This window comes from Gymnodraco acuticeps, unplaced genomic scaffold (genome assembly GCF_902827175.1).
Source record: "Gymnodraco acuticeps unplaced genomic scaffold, fGymAcu1.1, whole genome shotgun sequence".
In the NCBI taxonomy this organism is placed as follows: Eukaryota; Metazoa; Chordata; class Actinopteri; order Perciformes; family Bathydraconidae; genus Gymnodraco; species Gymnodraco acuticeps.
The window spans coordinates 371,294-394,868 of record NW_022991219.1 but is presented as its reverse complement, the minus strand read 5'-3'; the positions used below and the strand labels follow the sequence as shown (position 1 = coordinate 394,868).

Sequence of the window (23,575 nt, the reverse complement as noted above, 5' to 3'; positions counted from 1 at the left end):
AAATGTATGTCTACACCCAGGCAGTGCTATAAATAACTATTTCAGAGCAGCAAGAAAAATGGCTGGTCAGGCTCAGTTGTCAAAGCCGACAAAATCCCTCCCCTATTCACAATATTACTTCACCTCTGGGTTTGACGCTTCCTGTGCTTGAATCCCTACCTGGCAAATACTCCTCTTATCCAACTTGACCATTAACTTGCTTGAGAAATTCTCTTTTTTTTTTATTCTCTTTTTTTAGATGATTTACATATAGGCTCACAATTTTTCCTGAAATTATCCCTTTTATGACGTTACCTGTTCCCAATTTCTTTTGATGACTAGAAGATAAAGGGACTGTTATTTTTTTCCAGCTACTGTGATGAGTTTCTAGATGTCGTGGGTGTAGTCCTTCCCTTCCGCCTGTGAGGTCGCCATAATTCGTTTTGCTGGCAGAATTTTTGACAAGCCAGATGGTTCTCTGATGTCACCCTGTCCAGTCGAAGAAAACTGTTCGGCGACTTAGTCACTTGGCCCCCAGCTCTCAGCACCCAGTTTGACACTCAATGTCAGCAGGTCCCAGGTAACTGGAGGGCTTTTCTTAGCTTTTGTCAGCACACTCATCTTAAAACTGACCACAGAACACCTGATAGGCTGGAATAGAGGAGCTAGTGATGATTATCTGCCAGAAAAACTGGTGCTGGAATTTATGGATGACATGAAGGCTATGATGGTTTACCTTAGAAAAGTCCATGGTGAGCACATTTTCAATCCAGGCAAAACACTACATATTGTGTATTGGACACTGTTGTAAAAGACTCTTACTCTGGTTTTGTTCAATCTTTAAAGGTTTAAAATCCAGATTCCTGTAATATGTATAACAGGTGTCTTTCTAAAGTCCTGACGTGGGCACAGTGTCAGTAGTGCTTTAAAGACTAATTGCAGATTTCCTGCTAGGGTACTTATTTTTTTGGAATGCTTTTAAAGTTTCACAGTTGGGCGGCAGCTGCCAATTTAGTAGGTTTCTTTGACCTGTCTGTTTCTCTGTGACCCCAATATCCCATGTTACGCTGTCCTAATGGTTGAAACAAGATCACCTACAGCTACCATATGTAAGCGAGAGACTAAAGGAGAAAAATACTTCCATCTTAGCCTCTTTGGGTGTAATTTCAAGTATCTTGGTCTAATCTGTTTTTGTGTGTAAGTTGATGAATTACTTAATGTGAGACATGTAAACTTATAGGTTTATTTGACAGTGATAGGCCAAGGCCGGGATTCTAGTAGCCTCACAAACTTTTAATATCATATAAAACCCGTGACTGATCCCTGTCATAAATCTGACCATTTTACAGCCCTCATCAGAGAAACATAAGAAGAATCAAATTGATGCCTTAATGTTGATGCGCCAGCCTAATGGTGGTCATGAGGGGCCAGACCGTATCTTTCTAAGAGACCTCACCCATTGCTAGAGTGCCATAAATCAGGAACCTCCCATTTGCAACTGTGCCAAATGTGGAGCAAGCTGACCCTGCTTCCTCACCCATACCTCGCCCCATGAAACCATCCCTCATGGCATGATGTGTCAACTATGCAGGCACAGCTACGTGTCTGATTTGTTGAAAAGTTAAATTAAGGATCTGGAATGTCAGTAACTGTTTTGCCATAATTGGGAAGAGTTAGAGTTGCATGGTGTCCTCTTGATTTGTGTCTTGAGTCACATATTCTGAAGTTCATGTGAAATTGTATGCATCTTTTTCTCTCACATTTGCCTGTCCATTTGTTGTCTGCAATGAGCACTCATATACTGTATAAGGTGAAGCCAACTATTTATAAGGAAATGGCTAAAATTATATCTTAAGCACGTTCATTATTCCAAAGGCCACATTTCAAAGTAACACTACATTATAAATCACAGTATGAAAAAGTTAAGCATTGTGAATGCCATTCTCAGGCTGGATAGAAACGGTTCATTTAAAAATACGTATAGTGCCCTCCTATGGCAGGCAGTACAATTCTGTCAGACCTGCCAGGTCCAGTAATGGCATTGTGGCCCCACCTAGTGGGCCATGGAATAAGAGTTTTGTCAGACACCTTTGCAGCGTGGTTCTATCCCTTCCCATGGTTATACACTCTCCTCTCCTACCAGTGGCAGGAAAACAGCAGATTTGCTAATCAACAAAAGAACAAACCCATGAATGTACAAAAAAAGAATTCTACAGCTAAATAGAGGGAAATATAAAAGGAGTTTTTAGGTAAAGACCAGTGACATCTCTGCGTCTGAGATTTCTTGTTTATAGATCAATAAAATGTAATAAAAAAAATTAACTCCCGGCAGCTTACAAAAAGAGGATTAATTTGTCAAGACAATAGTACTGTGGCTGAGAGGTGCAATCGACAATTACAAAGTGTGAAACACTTTAACAAAGCTTGCGACAAATTTACATTTTATAAAACAAAATGACATTAGCGAAATACTTTTACCAAAGAAAAAACGATTTAACATTAACAAAAACAAATTAACAAGATGCGAAACACTTTTACAAAGCTAGAGACAAATTTACAAGTGCCGAAACACTTTAACATTTGCCGAAACACTTTAACATTTCCCGAAACACTTTAACATTTCCCGAAACACTTTAACATTTCCCGAAACACTTTAACATTTGCTAAAACACTTTAACCTGTTCTACACCGCCCCCCTGGAAACCACCTGGGTCAAGTGACATGGTTTTGCTCATCGCAATATACTTTCTTCCTACTTGGCGAACCTGTAACTTTCTCGTGTGCAGGAGAACGTATCTCTTGCGCAAGAGAAAGTATATCGTGATGAGCAAAACCATGTCACTTGGCCCAGGTGGTTTCTACAGAACGGACAAAACATGTTTAACGACCATAAAGGTCCATAGGTACCGGTGGTCTATCCGCCAACACAAACTTAAGTTTGTGTCAATCACTTGCACGTCACTTCTGGTATGGTGGGCATTCCCTTTCCGGTTTGATTCTCTAGTTTGTTAAAGTGTTTCGGCAAATGTTAAAGTGTTTCGGCAAATGTTAAAGTGTTTCGACACTTGTACATTTGTCTCTAGCTTTGTAAAAGTGTTTCACATCTTGTTAAATAGTTTTTTCTTTGGTAAAAGTGTTTTTCTAATGTAAATTTGTTTTATAAAATGTAAATTTGTCTCAAGTTTTGTTAAAGTGTTTCACACTTTGTAATTGTCGATTGCACCTCTCAGCCACCGTACGATAGACTATAAGACAATACATTTTAATTCTACAACATTTCCAACGTTTTCTTTTTTTCTTTAGAAAAATAAAGAATGAAAATATAACGGAAAGTAAATGCATATAACAAATCCTTATGATTATCGTTTAAGTATGGTATTGGCACAGGATAAAAACCATCTTGTTCTCTCTTTGCCGACTGGGTGTGATATTAACAGATGGACTGATTGTAAATCTGTCACAGCGAGATAAATGCTTGTGTGATAAGGTAAAGCGCTCATTTACGATTGCTAAAATCTACAGATGGAGCTGAAGCACACTACAAATTAAAATAAGTTATTCTGTATTTAAAATATTGGTTAATGTACATTTTGCAAACAAATTATATCATTATGGTTTTGTTTTATTATTTTTAATGGGAACATTTGCATCATATCCTGTTGTCCATAACAAATATGACATTCTTTCAGTAAAATTAAAAAAATTCTATTCAATGTGCTAAATGAATATACACAAGGCAATAAGGGACTTAAGAACACAGAAACACACAATAAATCTTTTAGTCAACCAAATATTTTAATCATAGCTTGTGTGTTAGAAATGAGTGTGTTAAATATTTGAATTTCAAAATACCCTTTTTGTGACTAAATAATGTCTGGTATTTTAAACAATTCATTTTAAATTGTTGAATGTGTTAAATGTTTAAAGAAAAGTGATATACAGTTAACTGAAGGACAGATTTCTTGATATTATAAATTATATTTGAAATGTTGGTAAAACATATTGTCCGACTCCCAATGTATAATAGAAGTTATAATCACTCATTCATAATCCTCCTTATACATTATGTAGTTGTATTATTGAAATAAAGCATTGTGCATATTTGTGATTGATAATGACAATATTTATACAGTGCTATAAAAGTACAATAAATAATACATGTGTTTATAATGCGTCATAGAAAGTGTTACTGAAATATTAAAAGCACAGAAACGTCACATATTAACTTGAAACTTGAACAAGTTTACTTTAGAAGATATCTTAGCTATAACCTCAGTAAGTTAAATAGATTCAAACACTCAGTGTTTTGAAAGTTAATACATTTCAGATGTACCTTTCATAGTAGTTGTTTAAAACTAGGCAGACTAAAGTCAGTATAACTTGTTAAGTTTGTGCCAGTCATTGGGGAACTCCTCTACATTTCCCTTTTTGGTGAGAGTACAGAGGAAGCCGCTTGTCCATTAAAACACTTCGGTTGGACATGACATTATGTTTTGTGTCAAAAAACTCACCAGGCATTCTGAGGATTTTTGTTTTTTTATCTCGGCGCAGGAACGATCCCCTAAACATAATTTTATCTCACTAACTTAATGGGCTTTTGTAAGGATATTGGTGATTGCTCTTTAAGTAATATTCAATCTTATGGCTTTTAGAAGAAGGATGAGATTTGTTATTAAATGTGTTACTTCAAAAGATGGATTTGCTATTAATGTTGGTCAGTGGTAATTTTGCTACATAGTTGCTGTTTTCTGAACCTGACAGGCTACTCTGCATTCAACTTGATGTGGGGCCAAACAGCTTCATGGTTGCACAGCATTACCCTAAAGCCTCGTCTGTAAATACCTATCCCCGTCTTCACACACACATGCTGACCACTTGTGACTTTTCATCACATGAGTCTCCTCTGTCTCTCCAGTGGTCAGTAACACAGGGGAACAAAGTCCCACACAAAATCGGGTGAAAATCGCTAGCAGTGATGTTATGCTACTGTACATGTGCTAGCATTAGTCGTCCTGTTAGAGGGTAGAGATATACGTCACACTCAGCTCCTGGGCAGAGGTTAGGCAAAAGCAGTGCAGAGTTTAGAGTCAGATGTGTAGGGGGGACCTCGCTCAGTGTATCTCTTGGTAAGTCTTGTCAGCTGTGCTGTGTTGGGGGTTCTGCATAGAGGCAGGATTTATAGCCGTCTGTGGTGCTGCCGTGTGTTTGGACTGTGGAATATTTTGTTGGATGTTTTTGATGGAGGGCTATCCTGTAGCAGGACTCAAATCCTATTTCTAATTAGTTACTTCCTACAATGAGGCTCTGAGGACTGATTGGGCCCATGTGGCATTTTGTTATGACTACGGAGCTGTCTTTGAGCTTTGTCAAAGTGAGTGTGTGCGTGTGGGGCGGGTGGTTATTTTACATTTATAAAAACAATGTGGCTTAGAATAAGACTTGTTCAACAAACTATTATCCATCAGTATGTTTTGGTGTTAATTTGTTTACACTTAGTCTGTATTTAATCCCAAAGAATTTCATTTTCTCCTAACCGAATGATGCAGCAGTAAGCCACGTCTGTATTAATTGCCAATTGTTTCCAGTAAATGTTCACTTAATTTTGTTACCCTTAGTCGGGTGGAGTCTTGAGTCTTGACATAATAACTTGTATTCACTAGTTTTGTGTTGTTTTGATTAGGACATTAATTAAGAAGGCATAAGAATATGCTAAGGCAATTTTCTTGTCAGGCTTTCTACCTCGGACTTGGTTTTGGATGACAAAACTGCTTCTCGGGAGCAGACTGGAGTTAGGAGTAATTTAAAAATATTGCAGCCGTTTCTTTATGATATTTAAATTATTTAGATGTATTGAAAGTTCAATTATAATTGGGTTTGCATAAATGCATCACTAGACCTACACTTAACAGTTGAGTTCAAATGCAAATATAAACATTTACAATTTACAATGTTCTTGTAGTAAATACTTGGTCAAAGAAAAAGAAAACAAGTTTGAACAGGCAGATTTAACATTAACAGAAGTCGCATTGCTTGTCTGTACTGGGTAAAATAAAATTAGGCCAATCATAAAGAACATAAAATGTCATTCTGCTCAAATAGACAGATGTACATTCTTGTTTGAAACTAAGATAGATTAATCTATGGAAAATATGACTTGACTTGACCTATAGTATTTTCTTTTCTGAACCTCAGAAGCTGCAGGTTTATACATTGTTAGCTGTAATCTGAAACCTACAGATGATTTACAAATTACGCAAATTCTACCACTCACTATTTCAAAGTGGATAGTGTACATTTTACTATCAATTGGTACAATTTGTATGGAACCAATGACCACATGAAGCTATTCTTAAAATGAGCTAACTCTGCTGTGACATGGCCTTGACGTTAAGAGGATTTTTCATTCCAGAAAACCACAGCAATAGTTACATGAAAAACAGACTGGTATTAAACATCACAGCTATAAATAAGATCTGCATATTCTTATCTCGTACATAATGATACATATTTAACAGTTTTTCTTTGTGATGCAACAATACAAAAGTGTAACTGAAACAAATTGGGAACTTACACACTCATATATTACAATGTGAACTCTCTGGTACAACTTGGAGTTTTGTTGAATTGGATGTTTTCCGCAAGATTTAAAAAAGATGTGTTCAATATTATTCAAAGTAAACTGTCTGGGTTGCTCAATAAATGACACATCTCTCATTACATTTTTCAAATGCAATTGTTTCCCCAGTTGAATGTATGTTTAAAAAAAAAGTAGATGATGCCTAAATGACATGTTACTTCTCTGCAGACACCAAACGACGCTCCTTGTTTTTGGTTTTACCAATGACATAATCGCTTGAGTTTATCAATTTGTCATTTTCCACCAAGAGCAACTATTTCAGTTTATACTGTATAATGTAATTTTATTAACACAAGGTTTATTATGTTCTTTCAAAGAGTTAAATTCCACTGCAGTTTTAGAAGGTATGTCTCCAGGTCGTGTGGACATTTGCAAAATAAGATTTCATCATAGTAAGACACAGTTTCACTAATTCACTCAATGATTTCATTAGCAGGCTTCTCTCTCGCCATCCACCTTGACACTTCTTGTGTCTATCTTCATCACAAGATAGGTCTGAAGTGTTTAGCACAGTGTGCCAGTAGCCCAAGAGTCCTTATTAGTCTATTAAGGACAGTGTGTGTCAGGAAGGCAAAGGACAACTCCTGTATTTATAGCTCTGAGTCATAAGCTGGAATGGTGTAAGTGTATCTGTCCATCAGCATGCTTACTCACTTAAGAGTGTGTACAATCAACCATGAAACTTGGAACTGTCAATTGTCAAAAGTGAGTCAATAATCTTAATTACATGTGTAACTCCTTTGAATGTGGGATGCAATTGTAATGTGTCTTTATGTTTTTGTTTTGTATGTTAACCTAAACCAAGCAAAAACACCTATAGTATGTGATCCCTTCATCTTATTGCAAATTAGTTTGACTAAAGTTGTTCTAAAAATGTATAATAATATAACTTTTATTGTATACAACATTGCCAACAAATTCCAGCAAGTGCTCAAGAGGAAGAAGTGCAAACCTAGCAAAGTGATTGTTAAAAACTCCAACATCAGTACCTTGAATAGCTTTTTAGTTTTTGGTGACAATTTAATTGAATAATGTTGCCCTTATTGTGATGTTAAAAACAATGTTATCTTCCATGTGTGGAATTTGTTGAGCAACACTACATGAAAGTTATAAAATGGTTTAAAAATGTTTTCAGACAAATAATAAGAGTGTAAGATTTGATATGAATACAGCAGCTTCAGTGAATGTAATATCCAATGTTGCCCTTGAAGATTAATATGTTATAATTAGGTCAAACTCTCAATAACCTTTATTGGTTTCTTATGCCGCCAACACGTGGACAGCAGCTGGGAAGCCAATTCGGTCCAGAACAGAGCTGTTCTGTTATTTGAAATTGAAGGCTGTCAGATTTTCAAAGTACAATAAGCTTTTTTTAAGTTTAAAGTGGTGAGCGGCCTGACTTCCAGTCTCTTTCATACAGTAGTTGATAGAATGAATAAATATGAGGTATAACTTTTAAATGGTTCAAGTATGCTAAAGGAAAAGAGATATTATTCTAAAGAAAACATGTTTGATGCAAAGCTGATCCATTATCAGTTGTATTAAAACTAATTTTGGTTCATTTGCTTCTACTGAGGTTTTAGAATTGCTTTGATATCTCTTAATTGCCAGCCATTATATCACATTGTAAAGTTGAGTTGTATAGATCAACTACAATTGCACAACCTTAAAAACGTATGAATTAATATAATATGTTAATATTATGTCTGTTATTATGTCTGTAAGGCAGTTTCAGTGTTACGTTTTTCCGCTTTCTAAACATTCTTTCTTTTTTTATATTTAATCTCCAGGGTGGGATTTGGGGACCATATGTCAGCGTCAGAGTTTATAGATCTGTATAGCTTAGACTAGTATAAGTCATGGTTGTAATATGACAAGTTTATGATGTGGCAATGTAATCGCATGACCACATCCCAACTACATAAGCCAGGAGGAACACAGATCTGGAGGTGATAATCTTCCACAAGATTCAGTTGCATAATTTTATGTTATAATGTCCCATGAACTTTTTTTGTACTTAGAAGTACTGCCTCAGCCTGTTTTATAAGCCATTTCCCTGCATGTGCAGTATAACCTTTAAAGAAGGATCTGTGTAAACATTATCACACACACCATAATTCAGTACATCGGTATCCCTGCATGCACAACTCCATGGCTGACGGTTGGTAGAAGGAGTTTCTAGATAGAGCAGTGTCAAATGCTTATATAGATAATGTGATGAATAGTTAAGTCGACTAAGTTTAGACAGCATGTGAGAGGAGAGCATTCATCAGAAAGGGACAGGCCAATCAAACAGGGTCACAGCACCAGTGGGCGATATGGTTTTAGTGGTTTTATTAGCAGTTTCTGTTGTTGGAAGGCGCCTGGGCAGCTATCCTTCTGATTATTATATATTCTGATTTAATGAATTTAAATTACATTTGAACTACAATAATTGGCCTTATGTTATCCTTTTGCAATGTTGTGTTACGTATAATGAATAAATGAAGATGTCTTTGATATTATGGGTAGTGTCCAGTATTGTCTCCAGTAATATATATTTGTTTCTGTAGTTCAAAGCTGAATGTTAAAAATATTAAAATAGTTTAATGATTTAAAACTGTATTGACTTAGCTGAAAGCATAACAATGATTTATTATTATTTTTACAATTTGCTGTTGACTTTAGATGATATAATCTGTTTTCTTTCCTCAGCATAAATTAGGGGGATAGCTTTGTGGTGAAAGCAGCTATGGGGTTTTCTTCGAGGGGTTACTGGCTGCCTCTCTTGTTTCTCGCGGCCTTTCAAAGGACTGTTATTAAATGGCTTGTATTTCATTGTTAGCCCCAAATACCTTGGTCCCATCGGTTCCGGCTGACATTGTTTCTGCACTCATTTTTATTCTAGCTCGGTATATCAAACTTGAGTTGCACACTTAATCTGCATTTCATCTATACTGAGAATGAAGAGAAGCCATATGGTTTGATTTACAATTGAAGAGCGTGTTTGTGCTCAATGTGACATTCATTTAGGGTCACAATTTTCATCTGTTTTTTTACTTTATAACTAATTGAGTGAATTGTGATTTCTTTTTTTTCTTTTTCTCAAAGCATGAATGCACTGCCCTTGGACAGCGGTGAAAAGAAGAGTTTCCAGGTAGGGGCCGGCGGTGTGCATTCGGGGCCACACCAGCAGAACCAGCAGCTCCTCCTGACACCAGCCAGCCTCCAGCTTGCTCAGCTACAAGCTCAGCTTACCCTCCATCGCCTGAAACTGGCTCAGGGGGGTAATTCAGCCAATGCAGCTACTCTTCTCAATCAGGTTCTTTCCAATGTCGCCATGTCCCAACCCCTGTTCAATCAGCTACGGACTTCAAGTATGGTTGGAAACCTTCAGGGTGGCTTTCCTACAGGGGTGCTAGGTTTTTCCTCTTCAAATTCAAGCTTGGGGGCCTTGGTGGGTGGGGGATTCAACCAAAACCCAGGAAATGTGAGACTGAACCGTCCTGGTGGAGGTGGGACAGTGGGCCAACAGGGTGCGGAGTATGGTAAAACGTCAGGCTCAACTTACCCTTCTGATACTGACCGGCGTGTTCAGTACAACTTAGGTGGAGGGACATCTACAGCATCAGCCACTGCTGGTGATGGACAATACACAATGATCAACACACAGGCAAAAAACATGAGCAATGTTGGTTTTCAGAGAGATTTCTATGGGCATGATATGCTGGGGCAACAAGCTGGGTTTAGTGTCAATGACCAGAAGGTGAATGTTTATAATTCCAAGGAGCAATGGAAGGGCCCGGCTAACTTGAGTCACACTGGAAAGGTGGATATGGTTTCTAATGCCGCCAACATGTGGACAGCAGCTGGGCAGCCAATTCGGTCCCGAACAGAACTGTATAACCCAGAGGAGCCCACCCCTGACCCCAAGTTCAATCACATTAGTGGAGTTTCCTCTTTTTCTTCAAGTGGTACACAGGGATTTGGGGGCTACCAACCCCTGCATGGAAGTGATGACACCCTATCTTCAGGTACCCGGACACTTCAGCCTTACCAAGTCAATGATTACCATGCCGTCACACCCACTCAACTGCCACACCAGTGTAGCATCTGTGACAAGAAGGTCTACAACCTCAAGGTGAGTGGACTCATCATACTTGAAGCACATATACTGATGTATATACTGTATTTACGCCTCAGTGTATTTTTTTGTATTTATACATTTTACATCTATATACCTTTACTTGTATATTTGTATAGTGCATTTATTTTTGTACAGACTGCTGATAGATGTGTATATAACCAGTGGTGCAGTGGGCGTTGGACGCGGGGGTACGCTGTACCCCCACTTATTTGAAGCATGATTTTTTTTTAATAGTCTAATAAATACAAAATCATTGCCAGTGTTATCAGTTGCAAGTGTGTATTTGTTGTAATAATGACAAAAACATAATGGGCATATTTCAAAGTAATTATAATAAAAACGTAGCTCAAGCATTTATGCAACTTGATTTGATTTGTGTGTATAAGGGGCAGCACCGTGTGTGTGTGAGAATTTTTTTTATTTGTCCCGCATCCCACAAATTGAGACTATGTCCCGCATTTTTGAGAGCTCTATTTCTGTTCACAAAAATGTTCAAAAAGAGGTAACCACAAAGCGATATTTAACTAAAAATACTAGGGAAATGTTTACTCAGAATTGTTCTTCCACACTTGCCCCTGCTAACATCTCAGTAAATGAGCTAGTAGATCATTTTAATTCAAAAATTAAAAATGTTATAGATGCCATTGCTCCAACTAAGGTAAAGGAAGTGTATGGCAAGAAAATATCTCCATGGAGAAAGGCCATGACCGTGAAAACAGAAAAAAGAGAATGTCGAAAAGCTGAACGCAGGTGGCGAAAAACAAATCTCCAGGTTCACTTTGAAATCTATAAAGAGAGACTTGGCCTTTATAATTTGGAATTGAAAAACACACGACAATCGTTCTTCTTTGACATCATTACCAAAAACAAAAACAACGCACGTGCCTTGTTTGCTACCGTCGACAGACTAACTAACCCCCCAGTGTCAGTAGCCTCTGCATTTCTATCCACCAGGGCGTGCAATGATTTTGCCTCCTTCTTCACTGACAAAATTCAGAAAATCAGACAAACAGTCAGTGCCTCTGCATCAGGTACAGCAAATGTGTTGTCTCTGTGTCCACTTAAAATCAATTCAGACATCATGACACAATTCCATCAGATTAATGATAAAAACCTAGAGGACATTATTCAACTTCTGAAATCCTCCTCCTGCTGCCTTGATATTATTCCAACAGGATTTTTCAAAGATGTTTTGCCTTGCATGGCCTCAGATCTACTTCATATAGTAAACAAATCTCTTCACTCAGGTATTTTTCCACAGGCCCTGAAAACTGCAGTCATTAAACCGCTCTTAAAAAAGAATAATCTAGATGCTTCAGTAATGAACAATTACAGGCCCATATCAAACCTGCCATTTCTAGGTAAAATCATTGAAAAAGTTGTTTTTCAACAGTTGAGTAATTTCTTGCATTTAAATAGTTTGTTTCGATGTGTTCCAGTCAGGCTTTCGTCCAAACCACAGCACTGAGACTGCTCTTGTAAAGGTCTTCAATGACATCCACTTAAACACAGACAGTGGCAGAACTTCAGTGTTAGTATTATTAGATCTCAGTGCTGCGTTTGACACTGTTGACAGTGTCAAACAGTTAACACAACATATTACTCGACTGACTAGAAAACTGGGTGGGACTTTCGGAAACAGTTCTAAATTGGTTTGAATCCTACTTAAAGGACAGAAACAACTTTGTTTCTATACTGTAGGTAAATACACATCTGAGTTGACAAATATGACATGTGGGGTACCTCAAGGCTCCATCTTGGGGCCTCTTCTCTTTAACATCTACATGCTACCACTGGCTCAGATAATAAAGAACAACAAAATAAGTTACCATAGCTATGCAGATGACACACAAATTTAGAGAGAGACTATGCTCCAATTCAAACACTGAGTAAGTGCATTGAACAAATCAATGACTGGATGTGTCAGAACTTTCTCCAATTAAACAAAGATAAAACTGAGGTAATGGTTTTTGGAGCCAAGGCAGAACGTTTAAAAGTTAGCGCTGAGCTTCAGTCTGCAATGTTCAAAACAACAGATAAAGACAGAAATCTAGGTGTAGTCATGGACTCTGACCTGAGTTTCAACAGTCACATTAAAACAGTTACTAAATCAGCCTACTATCACCTAAAGAATATATCTAGGATTAAAAGACTAATGTCACAGCAGGATTTTGAAAAACTTGTCCATGCTTTTATCTTCAGTAGACTCGACTACTGCAATGGTGTCTTCACAGGTCTCACTAAAAAATCTATTAGGAAGCTGCAGCTGATTCAGAACGCTGCTGCTCGAGTCCTCACTAACACTAAGAAAGTGGATCACATCACTCCAGTTCTGAAGTCTTTACACTGGCTTCCTGTGTGTCAAAGAATAGATTTCAAAATACTGCTGCTGGTTTATAAAGCACTGAATGGTTTAGGCCCAAAATACATTTCTGACCTACAGCTAAATTATGAACCATCCAGATCTCTCAGGTCTTCAGGGACTGGTCAGCTTTCTGTCCCCAGAGTCAGAACTAAACATGGAAAAGCAGCGTTTAGTTACTATGCTCCAAATATCTGGAACAAACTCCCAGAAACCTGCAGGTCCGCTGCAACTCTTACTACTTTTAAATCCAGGCTGAAGACTTTTCTTTTTGTCGCTGCTTTTAATTGAACTATTCATATCTTAGACTGCACTGTAACTTTTATCCATGTATTTTTTCTTTTAATGTTTCTTTTATTAGCTTTTCTTTTTAATGACTGATTTTAAATGCCATTTTCCGGATCAGTTCGCTGACCGCCGGTTCCGCCCTTTATTATTATATTGTCTAAACGGCATCATGTAAGTTGCGCTGACAGGCGACACAGAGGTCCACACACAGCGTCCATAGTGTCTCCCCCCCCCCCCCCCCCGCCCCGTCCACCCAGTAAAAAAATCCCCACTACACCACTGTATATAACTGACTGTTTGCACTCTGGTTAGACCCTCTTAATTTCATTACACTCTGCTTGTAATGAAATGTATGTAGTGACAATAAAGTAATCTAATCTAATCAATAGACATGTCAATGCTTGGACGTAAATTAATGAGGATTTGGTTGATTTGTAAACATAACTGTACACGGTAAATGTCCTTTGAAAGAAACTAGCATTTCAGCCTGAACATATCTAACATACCACAGCTAAATGGTTGATTAGAGGGGCAGCTACTAAGTAAGTAAATCCAAGATGTTGTCTCTATAATTACAATACAATTCAGCTTTATTTGTAAAGCACTTTTAAACCTCCAGACCAAAATGCTGTACAGAGAAATAATTAAACAAATAAAATACAATAATCAATACAACAGGGTATGTAAGCGCCACCATCGTAGGCCAAGCAGCAAGCTTCCAGTTTGTCCAAGCTTTCTGAGACTTTGTTTATATAATGTTTGTGTGCGTGTATTTTTTAGGACTGGGACCAGCACGTGAAGGGAAAACTACACCTACAGAACCGAACCTTGTACGCAAATGAAAGGTGCGTTTTTGGTTGAAATTGCAACATTTTGGTTTTACTCCTGATTGGCAACGTAAAATAATCTCAAAGCAAATGACTTCACATTGTTTTTTTTCGTCAAGATAATAATACGTGAACATGTTTTTAATTGTTATCCATGGCCATGTTTTTTTCATTTCCCCCTTGCTCGTGTTTAAATGTGTTTGTTATAGCAAGTGTTGAAAGGATTTTATCTTGCTTTTCCTTGATCTATATGTAGCAGTCTTAATCTTTCTATGAATATGAGCTCTGTCATAAGATATGAGTGCGCAAGGCAGGGGAGAGGCAGCTAAAATCAGCCTTCTCTGATTGTTGCAGCTCCGCAGTGGTATCAGCTGGAGCTGTTCACTACTCTGTCGGTAGGCCTTCTGATGGCGGTCTGAACGCTGGAGGGACGAACTCAATGGTTTACTCCTCTGCAAGTCAAGGTAGGATAAAATATTTGTCACCACATGTTTCTCTTTTTGCTCTCAGTGTTAGTGATGTTTTTCTGTTTGCTAAAACACGTGAGCGATAGGTGGTCAGGGAGTATTTCTAGAGTTATGTGAGGCGGCATGTTTTTATTACTTGACACAGTGTATTTTCGCACATTGATGTATGCTGTTAGAGTATCCAAAATATGGTACACAGCAACACTAAGCCACATCTTAATATGCTTTTGAGGGTTACTGCCTTTTGGTTTAAGACAAACTACCTATAGTTGGCTGCAAACAGCTTGAAGAGATGCCTAACTTTTTGAGAAGCCTTTAGTTGGAGTTTGTCTCTTCACTCAGATAACCTATAGTTACTGGTACAAATGTAACTTTATGTTTATTCTTGTTTCAGTTAAGAATGTAGTGTTTGGAAACAAGGAGAACAATCCCATCATACTATTTTACATATCCAGCAGCATGGGCCATATCATTAAAATGACAGTACATTCAACTAGTTTTAGGGTTAAATGCAAATTATGTCTATAGAATATTAATAATAATCTTAATATTTGTTTGTATGAGAAAGACATACCTCTGACCCATTTCATAAGGAACTGTACACTGTAAAGACCAACAATACCAAAGACATTGTTTTTATCGTCCATACAGTAAAACAAATATTCTTGGATGTCAGTTGTTAGCTATTTGGCATGTTTTGAGTTCTGTTATTCCACCTATTGCTTTCTAGTTCCTTAATTGTACAAATTGAACAACTAGAAAGCAACCATGTCTAATAATGATTTCAAATGATACACTTTGTGGGTAATATTTATAAAATGGAGCTTTGAAGTCAACAAATATAACTTTATCAAGCACTTGATGACTGATGCAGACAATTTTGAATGTAATGGTTTCCACAGATGTATCCACTGGAGCTAATGCATCATACTTGCCTGCTGCAGCCATGAAGACTTATCCCACGTCAGACACAGGATTTTCCTCGCATCAGCCAGAGTCAAAGGTCAGACAAACTATGTTGTATTATGTGCAGGATTATTAGAGTTTGCCCTAGACATATAAATCAAATGTTGTGACAGGCAAAAATAAGGAACAGCTGTAATCCTTGAACACGAATCCAGCCACATCCAATTATATCATGTTTCATGGAAATGTTCAAAATGATTAATGATTAATATTTCACTTAAAATGAATGACTATGTTTATAACACATCATGGAGGGAAGGGGGGTTGTGCCGAGTAATACTATATGTTACTATCTCTTCATCGCTGATTACGGTTACGCTCTTCCATGTTTTTTTAAATACTTTAAATGGTGTATAAGGTGTGTGATGAATGAAACCAGAAGGTTTTTGCTTAATGAATTGACACAGATCCTCTTGTTGACAGCTGCTGGGGCAACAGAAGGCTTTGTCTGGGCTGACAACTCTATAGCCTGGTAAAGTGTGTCATTAAAATGGTGGCTGGAAACTATGTATGGAAATGTACGATTATCTAGCCCATGATATATTACATATATGAAATAAAAGCTTACTTTAGAGGAAGATATGGTATCGCCTCAACTTGACTTTGGCTTATAATAAATCTCAGTATTTCTTAGAGTTTATATACCAGCACTTGATGCGCTACACTCAGTTTTCCTGGCCAAAAGTGTTGGCTCTCGACTGGGGTTGAAAACCAGCAGCTGTTCATAGGCAACCATCACAAAGGCAGGTCTCTTGGAAAGCACAGCGCAGATAATAAGCGAGGTGAAAATGAGCTCTGTCAGTGGGGATTTGTGTTATATTTAACAGAGATACACAGTGTAGTCAATGTACATTATGGTTTATATAGCAACCCCTTACAAAAGTCATTCAATTTTTAATAAAGTCACAGTATAAACAATTTGGGCAATTTTAATGTTGCATTACAAATAACTCAAATTAATTAATATTTCATAACATTTTCACATGATTTCCAGTGTATATTTGAACCTGATGTATATGGTGTGTTTGGACACATTTTGGGATTTTCTGAGAAATCTAAAAGGCATACAAATATTGTACATACATATCACATGCATTTGTACATATGACATAAGAAACTAAAATAAAAAGATAGTAGTTTATAGTAAAAAATTATTATAGTAAAGACAATTATTAAAATACTCAGCCAATTTAAAAGGAGCCTAAAATCAGTAGTGTGAAAGTCATATGCCTCAAAGGTTAGTTAATAACAATGGGTTTTTGTTGTATGAGTGGGGAAATATGTGAAGGCTGTTGGTGGCTATAAACACACACCTGTCGAAGCAGAACAGGTGGGGATTTACTGGCTTTAAACCCTGTGTTGAACTCAGAGCACAAATGCACACACACAACCACATGCAGTTTTAATTTTTGAAGTTTTTTCAGAGGTTTAATACGTGTATGTTTGGATATTCAAAACTTAAGACTCCAAACTTTTAATTGAAAATAATCAATAGGTTATCTGTGATCTAACGATACTACCAGAGTCTACATCCTGTACAGAGAAGCTCGCCCATACAAACATAACAGATGCACAACAGCCCACGACTGGAGTTTCCAGCATCCCGCCTTGAAATAACACAGTAGCTTCACGTGATAAGGGAACTCAAGCTGAGATAAACAAGGGATTAGAGCTAACTGCTGTGAGGAGCACAGACCTTAAGACCCATGGGTCACACCCCCAGGCAGCGGTGTAACATTTCAGACTGGTGAGAGACTAGTAAAGCGTTCTGAGGGATTGGCGTGCGAGCAGCTCGCACAGGAACGTGGGGAGAAACTGTGAAACCAGACTGACTATCTCCCTGGATTCTCCAACATGGATCTTCCTTTGTACAAATAAACAAGCATGTCTTTAGAGATTCCAGCTAATGTCAGTCAACACGCTCTCAGTGTAAGGAGTAAAGCAGTGCAGTGCGATATGGTCGTTATCTTTACACCATTTAGCTCTAGTTCAGTATGTCATGGTGTTGGGAGCTTCACCTCTATTGACTGTAGTGTAAAGTAGATTTCTGCAGAAATACGAAAAAGTAAAATTTCATGGATTTTTACAATGACAACTCAAATGTAAAAATGTAAATGCGTGATGAAGCTAATTTGTTAAATGAACAAGCTATACTTCACTCAATGTTAAAGTAGAAACAGAACACTTTTCAACTCAGTCCAAATGTATCACAATTGCACTGAAATGCTTAATGTTGATGAATTACGGGTCGGATCCTGTAGTTTATAATGACTATTTTCTGTGGGTCGGGCGGTGCAGATTGGCTCCCATTACGAGTCTAGTGGGTGCAGCTTATAATAAACCTGACTACTGTCCAAAGCAAGTAACAACCTTAACAATCCATGTTCATTGAGAAATATAGTTAAACACTCCCAGTATTATTAAGAAGTATGCAGGGAACCAAACTAAATGATTATGGTGTCATTATTTAACAACTATTGCATTGTGCATTCAATATTGACTTTACAATCACTTTTAAGAAAAAGGTTTTTTTGCCACTTTAAAGGTAGGTTAGGTAATTTACTTCAGAAACACTTTTTGTGATATTCCATGGAATGCTCTTGACATCCCGATAGCAATGAATATATGAAATGCTTTGACAATAAATACATAAAAATATTTCATCTGTGGAAGCCGTGGCACTGTAAAAAGCACGACCAATCATCTGAGCCGGCCCGGCTAAAATAACTGGATGGAATACCTGCCTGTCAGCCTTCCATCTGTGCACAAACTTATCTCGTGTCCTCATTGGTCATGTGTGCGTTCATGTGTGTTGGAGGAGGGGCTCTGTGAGGAAGTCTGAAGGAAGGGGCAGATTTTTTCCGGTTGTGTACCGGTACTTTCAAATTCTAGCGCACTCGAGCTGGTTTCTCCATTCTTACCTACCTTTAACTTCAGAATTTAAGCTCGATTAAAAATATATTTATTGTAGAGCTGACTTGGCAAATTGGCCTCAGTATGACTGACTATAGTTTACTCTTATTTATTTATATCTGTAGCAGTGTTCTTTAATGTTTTGGGGAATTTTTGTTTATAACCTGTTTTGTATGTGTGAATTAAGGCCTAATGATGTGACATTGATTTGATAAGGTGTTTCAACCAAAAATGTCATTACTTTTATTTATTTAATGTTAAATAATGTTAAAAGTCTATACTGCTATTCAAACCATTTATAGAGTCCCCTGCAGAGTGTGTAGTGTCTCCTTGAGAGTAGGCAGTGACATGGCATAGCCCTCGGCCTCTGTTAACTGAAACCGCTACCATTCTACGCATGAGCCTGTGTTCAAACTGTCTGAGCTTTCAGACACAGACGACATTTTACAGGTCAGACATAAGTGAGTGCTGTCAGAGAGCCTCTTATTCTCTCTAATATTCAAAAGACATATACAGCCTATTTCTGGATGTGTTTATTGAGCCCAACCTGCACTGACCTTTGTGTGTTCTTGGTCGTGGCACAGAGCTGCTAATGGAATTATCACTCATCATCTGAAGCTGCTGATGTCAGCTCGCTGGCCAGAAGCTATTCATTTGTGGCTCAGTAATTCAATTATCTGGCTCTTCCAGATCCTCTTTTGATTGGGTCGTATTGGGGTTGAATGGCAATATGGCTTTTCATGATTTATGTAAAAAAAAAAAAGAGAACTTTCCAAAATCAAGACTATCAAATGTGTAGTATTGTGTCATGAGCTTAAAGTATTTTTATTTTAAGGTTTTAATGTTTTTATTTCAGTTACAGTTCTATTCGAGAACATATTCAATCTTTTGTCAACTATTTTTTCCATTTCCATTCAGCTGTATCCACAAAGCCGATACAAAGAAAGATAACATTAAAGGAAAGAATACAGATAATACTCCCATAATGTAAGTGTGTGAATGTGCAGGCCACTGCCGCCAGATACACCTCGATTGGGAAGTTGAGACACTGGAATAGTTCAGAAGGTGTGGTGAAACCAACTTACCGGATCAGCACAGTAATTGCAGAACTCCACCTTTTAAAAAAATATTTATGTCTGGATTCTCAGAGAATCTGAACATTTGTTCCATCTGATAGATTTTCCACACCTTTTCAGTCCAACAATTGTATTGTCTGGTTTAAGCCACTTAGCAAAAGCAATATTTGCAAAAGATATTTCCTAGCTGTTACCTCGAAGCCCTATGTCATGACTCCTAGTAGTGCCACCTTAGTGTGACACTTCATTAAGGGCCTCAAACTCTTTATCCCAAAACTTTCTTAGTTAAGGGGACGTCCAAAACACATGGGTATGGTTGCCTACTTGTGACAAAAGTAACCTTTTAAATAAGTCGGAGTACTCAGTTATCAGGTTTCTCTCAGATAAACATAAAAAGATGTTATTGATAGACTATATGTGATCAGCGCTTTATGTATGTTTTGAATACTGACACACTGATTATGTTTCAACATGCATAGTAAAGTGACTTCTCCTCCCCTTTATACATTCTACACTTTATAGCCATTGGACCCAGTGTGAAGTTTATGTTGGTGTTGGGTTTTGCCTGAACAAGTTCCCTGTAAAAACAGAGACTCTGGTCGCTGGTCCGAGTTAGAACCCCAGTCTGTCACACACATGGAACTGTCCGTCAGGTCTGTGAGCTGGAGAAGCAGGAAGCGGAGGAGGAGGAGGAGGGGCACTGTAAAACTTGCAGTTGCAGCACAATGGTTGCAGAAATCAGACTCCTAGACATGACAGGCTGAATTTACAACCTCTTATAGCTATGATGTTAGAGGAACACAAAGTGTCAAGCGGTATGTGCACCAGCTAGTTAGATGATAATTAAAGATAGAGATTTTATATCAGTAGATGGTACTTGTCTTTTCATTTTTAAAGTTAGTAATTTTGTAGGTAAATGATCTAGCTAAACTAATAGGAGTGGTGAAACAACCACTATTAGCATGCTTACAATGCATGATGGACCTTAGTCTTCCTCTCCACAACATCCACAGTCCCTGCCATGAAGTTCTCTACATGATCTATTACCTTAATAAGATTTTCGTACATAAGGAAAGCAAGAATATACAATCTTAACATTGTCTGCCTTATAAAATATAAAAATATATAGTTTAAGAGTAAATAATAAGGCATAAATAGTGATATAATATATCTATATCCAAATGGGTCTGTATCAGTTTTACCATCTAATTTAGTCACTTTCCTTTAAGTTAAAAAGCTATGCAGGTCGCTATAGTTGGCAGCCATGAGGGATTTGTATCAAATGGGTGAAATGTCTGGGGCCTGTCAGCTGACAAGTCTCTAAATCCAAACAAGTAGACTTCCATTATCGCTACTGCCAAGGAACTATTAATAGATTAAATGAGATGGGTTGCATCAAGGAGGGAAAATGACATGACATACTGTGTGATAGTGTTACATTGATCTTAGACAGGTTTATTTCTTACAGTCTGATAATTCTGATGTGCTACAAAGATTGTTGAGAGATCACATATACAATTTTATATGTGTACTTTTTTTTTTTTTTTACTGTAAAGTGTTATCCATATTAAGAAGTGGATTTGGTCACTGTGACGTCACCCATTGGGTTTTGGGCTCCTGTTTTGAAGCCTCTAGTTTGAGATGTTGGATGTAGTCATATTGTTTTGTTTTTTCAGAGCAAGAAGTCACCATATTTGGTTGAGAGGGTGGAGCTAGGGAATGACAAGGCCCGGCAGGGGCTGTTAATGGTGCATTAGTTCCAAACCTTTTTTTAATACTACACAGTTTTTGTGTCAGCTTTTAATAGCCAATGAGCAGTCGTAACAGGTTGGTTTTCAGTCTGCGACGCAAGATATGTAGACTATCAGGCGTCCTAATATGAAGGAGCAGCTTGTTTGGCCATATTGAAGCCAGGATAGCAAACACCCGTGTTTTTCTGGAGGGGTACTAGCGTCCTACTTGCAGTGAGGTAGAACTGCCCGATGCGAAAGCAGTGACTGGCTGGTATGAATGAGAGAACTTAGGTAGATTAGAGACCTGTCAGGCTACTGTATGCTGGAGGAGCTGCAGGGGTCGAATGGCACTTGCATGTAGACCAGCCAGGAGTGAGTTGCAGTAATCAAGGCGTGAGATGAAAAGAGCCTGGACCAGGACCTGCGTTGCCTTCTGGGTCAGTAGGCAAAGTATCTTTCTGATGTTGTACAGAGTGTATCTGCAGGAGCGGGTTGTAGCAACGATGTTTGCAGTAAAGGACAGTTGGTCATCCAGTGTCACACCCAGATTCCTTGCAGTGTGAGCCGGGGAAACAACAGAAACGCTGATGTTGATAGTCTTCTAGTCAGGTTCAGCTCCAAATGGTTTGCAGACATGCACTGAGAGACGTGAGCCAGACACTGCGTTTTAACATGGGGGTCCACTGGGAATTTCATGCTTTTGGAGCAAGCCATAAGTGGCCATTAGATGAACTGCAGTTGAACAGCAGTTATTTTCAGATGTTCAATAAATTGTTTTTCAAAGATCAGTGTGATGTATGGTTATAAATGTTCCATTAATTGCAGCCATTTCCACCCATACAGGCAACAATAGGGCGGGTCGTTCACATCTGCAACCTCCCTGAAGGCAGCTGCACTGAGAATGATGTCATCCACCTGGGAATACCCTTTGGCAAAGTCACCAACTACATCCTCATGCGCTCCACCCATCAGGTACAAGAACATTATTATTCATCGTTCATTTCTTATTCATATAAACCAATGCATATTTGTAGGTTTGACCTCTCAGGGCTTCAACAGAGTTCTTTCCTGTCGAGTAAGAAAAACATAGTTGAACAAATATTTAAATTTGAAATTACTTTTGTCAATAACCAAAGTATCAATGTGCATTTTTATGATTATCAACAGTTTTTTTCTTCTGCAGCTGTTGTGTGATATCATATATTTTGTCATATCTTACTGGCTGTTTAACTACCAGAACATGACAGCTCACTCTCTTGCTGCCGCGTCATTAATATATATATACCCCTATCATATTTAAACTAAAATCGTGGTATTGGTTACAGGCACTTGAGTAACTGTTCTGGTAATTTATTATAGCGTGGAAATGTGTTAACTTGTGATGATGATTTTTAAACATTAGCTTGAATCCAGTCTCAAATCCTAGATATTAAACAGGTTTGTACAGGGAAAACTATATAATGGAATATTGTTTGAGCAATTTTCTGTTCTCCCTTCAGGCATTTCTTGAGATGGCATATGTTGAAGCCGCTCAGGCCATGGTTCAATACTATCAACTTACTCCAGCTACGATTAACAATCAAAAACTTCTCATACGAATGTCTAAGAGATACAAGGAGCTGCAACTCAAGGTAAGACTAAATGAACAAAGTAAACAGCTAACACAAGTTATAGGCTGCCAAATAATAAATTGTGAAAATGTGAATTTCCTTTCTGTTTAGAAACCAGGTAAAGATGTTCAAACAATCATCCACGACATCACCTCTCAGCAGGAAAGGGATGAGATGCAAGAACACGAACAGTAAGGCCACTTCTCTTTCGACTCTTAATCTTGAATACTTTTTACTGAGAGTCACTAAAAGAGCAAATGCAAACTCATTGAGTAGAAAATGTCACTGGTTATAACTTAAAGGGGACCTATCATGCAAAATGCACTTTGTGATGTCTTTTATACATAAATATGTGTCCCCGGTGTGTCGGGGAACTCACGCAGCGTCAGAAAATAAAACCCTCTCTCTTTTCCTCCGTACACAAATCTTTTAAAAACGGGTGTACAACGAGCGGATACAGATTCCGTCCGAGCTGACGTCAGCCCGGAATAATTGGTGGCGGACCCACAGAAAGTTGCCATCAGAAACAATGCCTGACGTGTTTTGGACGTAATCTCGACTTTGTTTACTTTAGCAAGCCTCGCTAACACT

The 23,575-nt window shown here is 37.9% G+C and overlaps 1 protein-coding gene across 2 annotated transcripts in view; it reads left to right on the top strand.

The window, feature by feature from the left end:
• Positions 1-23,575, top strand: part of rbm20 (RNA binding motif protein 20) — a 47,007-nt gene that overhangs the window by 16,940 nt on the left and 6,492 nt on the right. For both annotated transcript variants that reach the window (XM_034239240.1, XM_034239241.1), the window contains 7 exons: positions 9,707-10,736; positions 14,173-14,237; positions 14,574-14,683; positions 15,589-15,689; positions 22,218-22,346; positions 22,874-23,005; positions 23,096-23,175. In XM_034239240.1, coding sequence (XP_034095131.1) covers positions 9,707-10,736; positions 14,173-14,237; positions 14,574-14,683; positions 15,589-15,689; positions 22,218-22,346; positions 22,874-23,005; positions 23,096-23,175 — 1,647 coding nt within the window. The remainder of the gene's footprint in view (positions 1-9,706; positions 10,737-14,172; positions 14,238-14,573; positions 14,684-15,588; positions 15,690-22,217; positions 22,347-22,873; positions 23,006-23,095; positions 23,176-23,575) is intronic.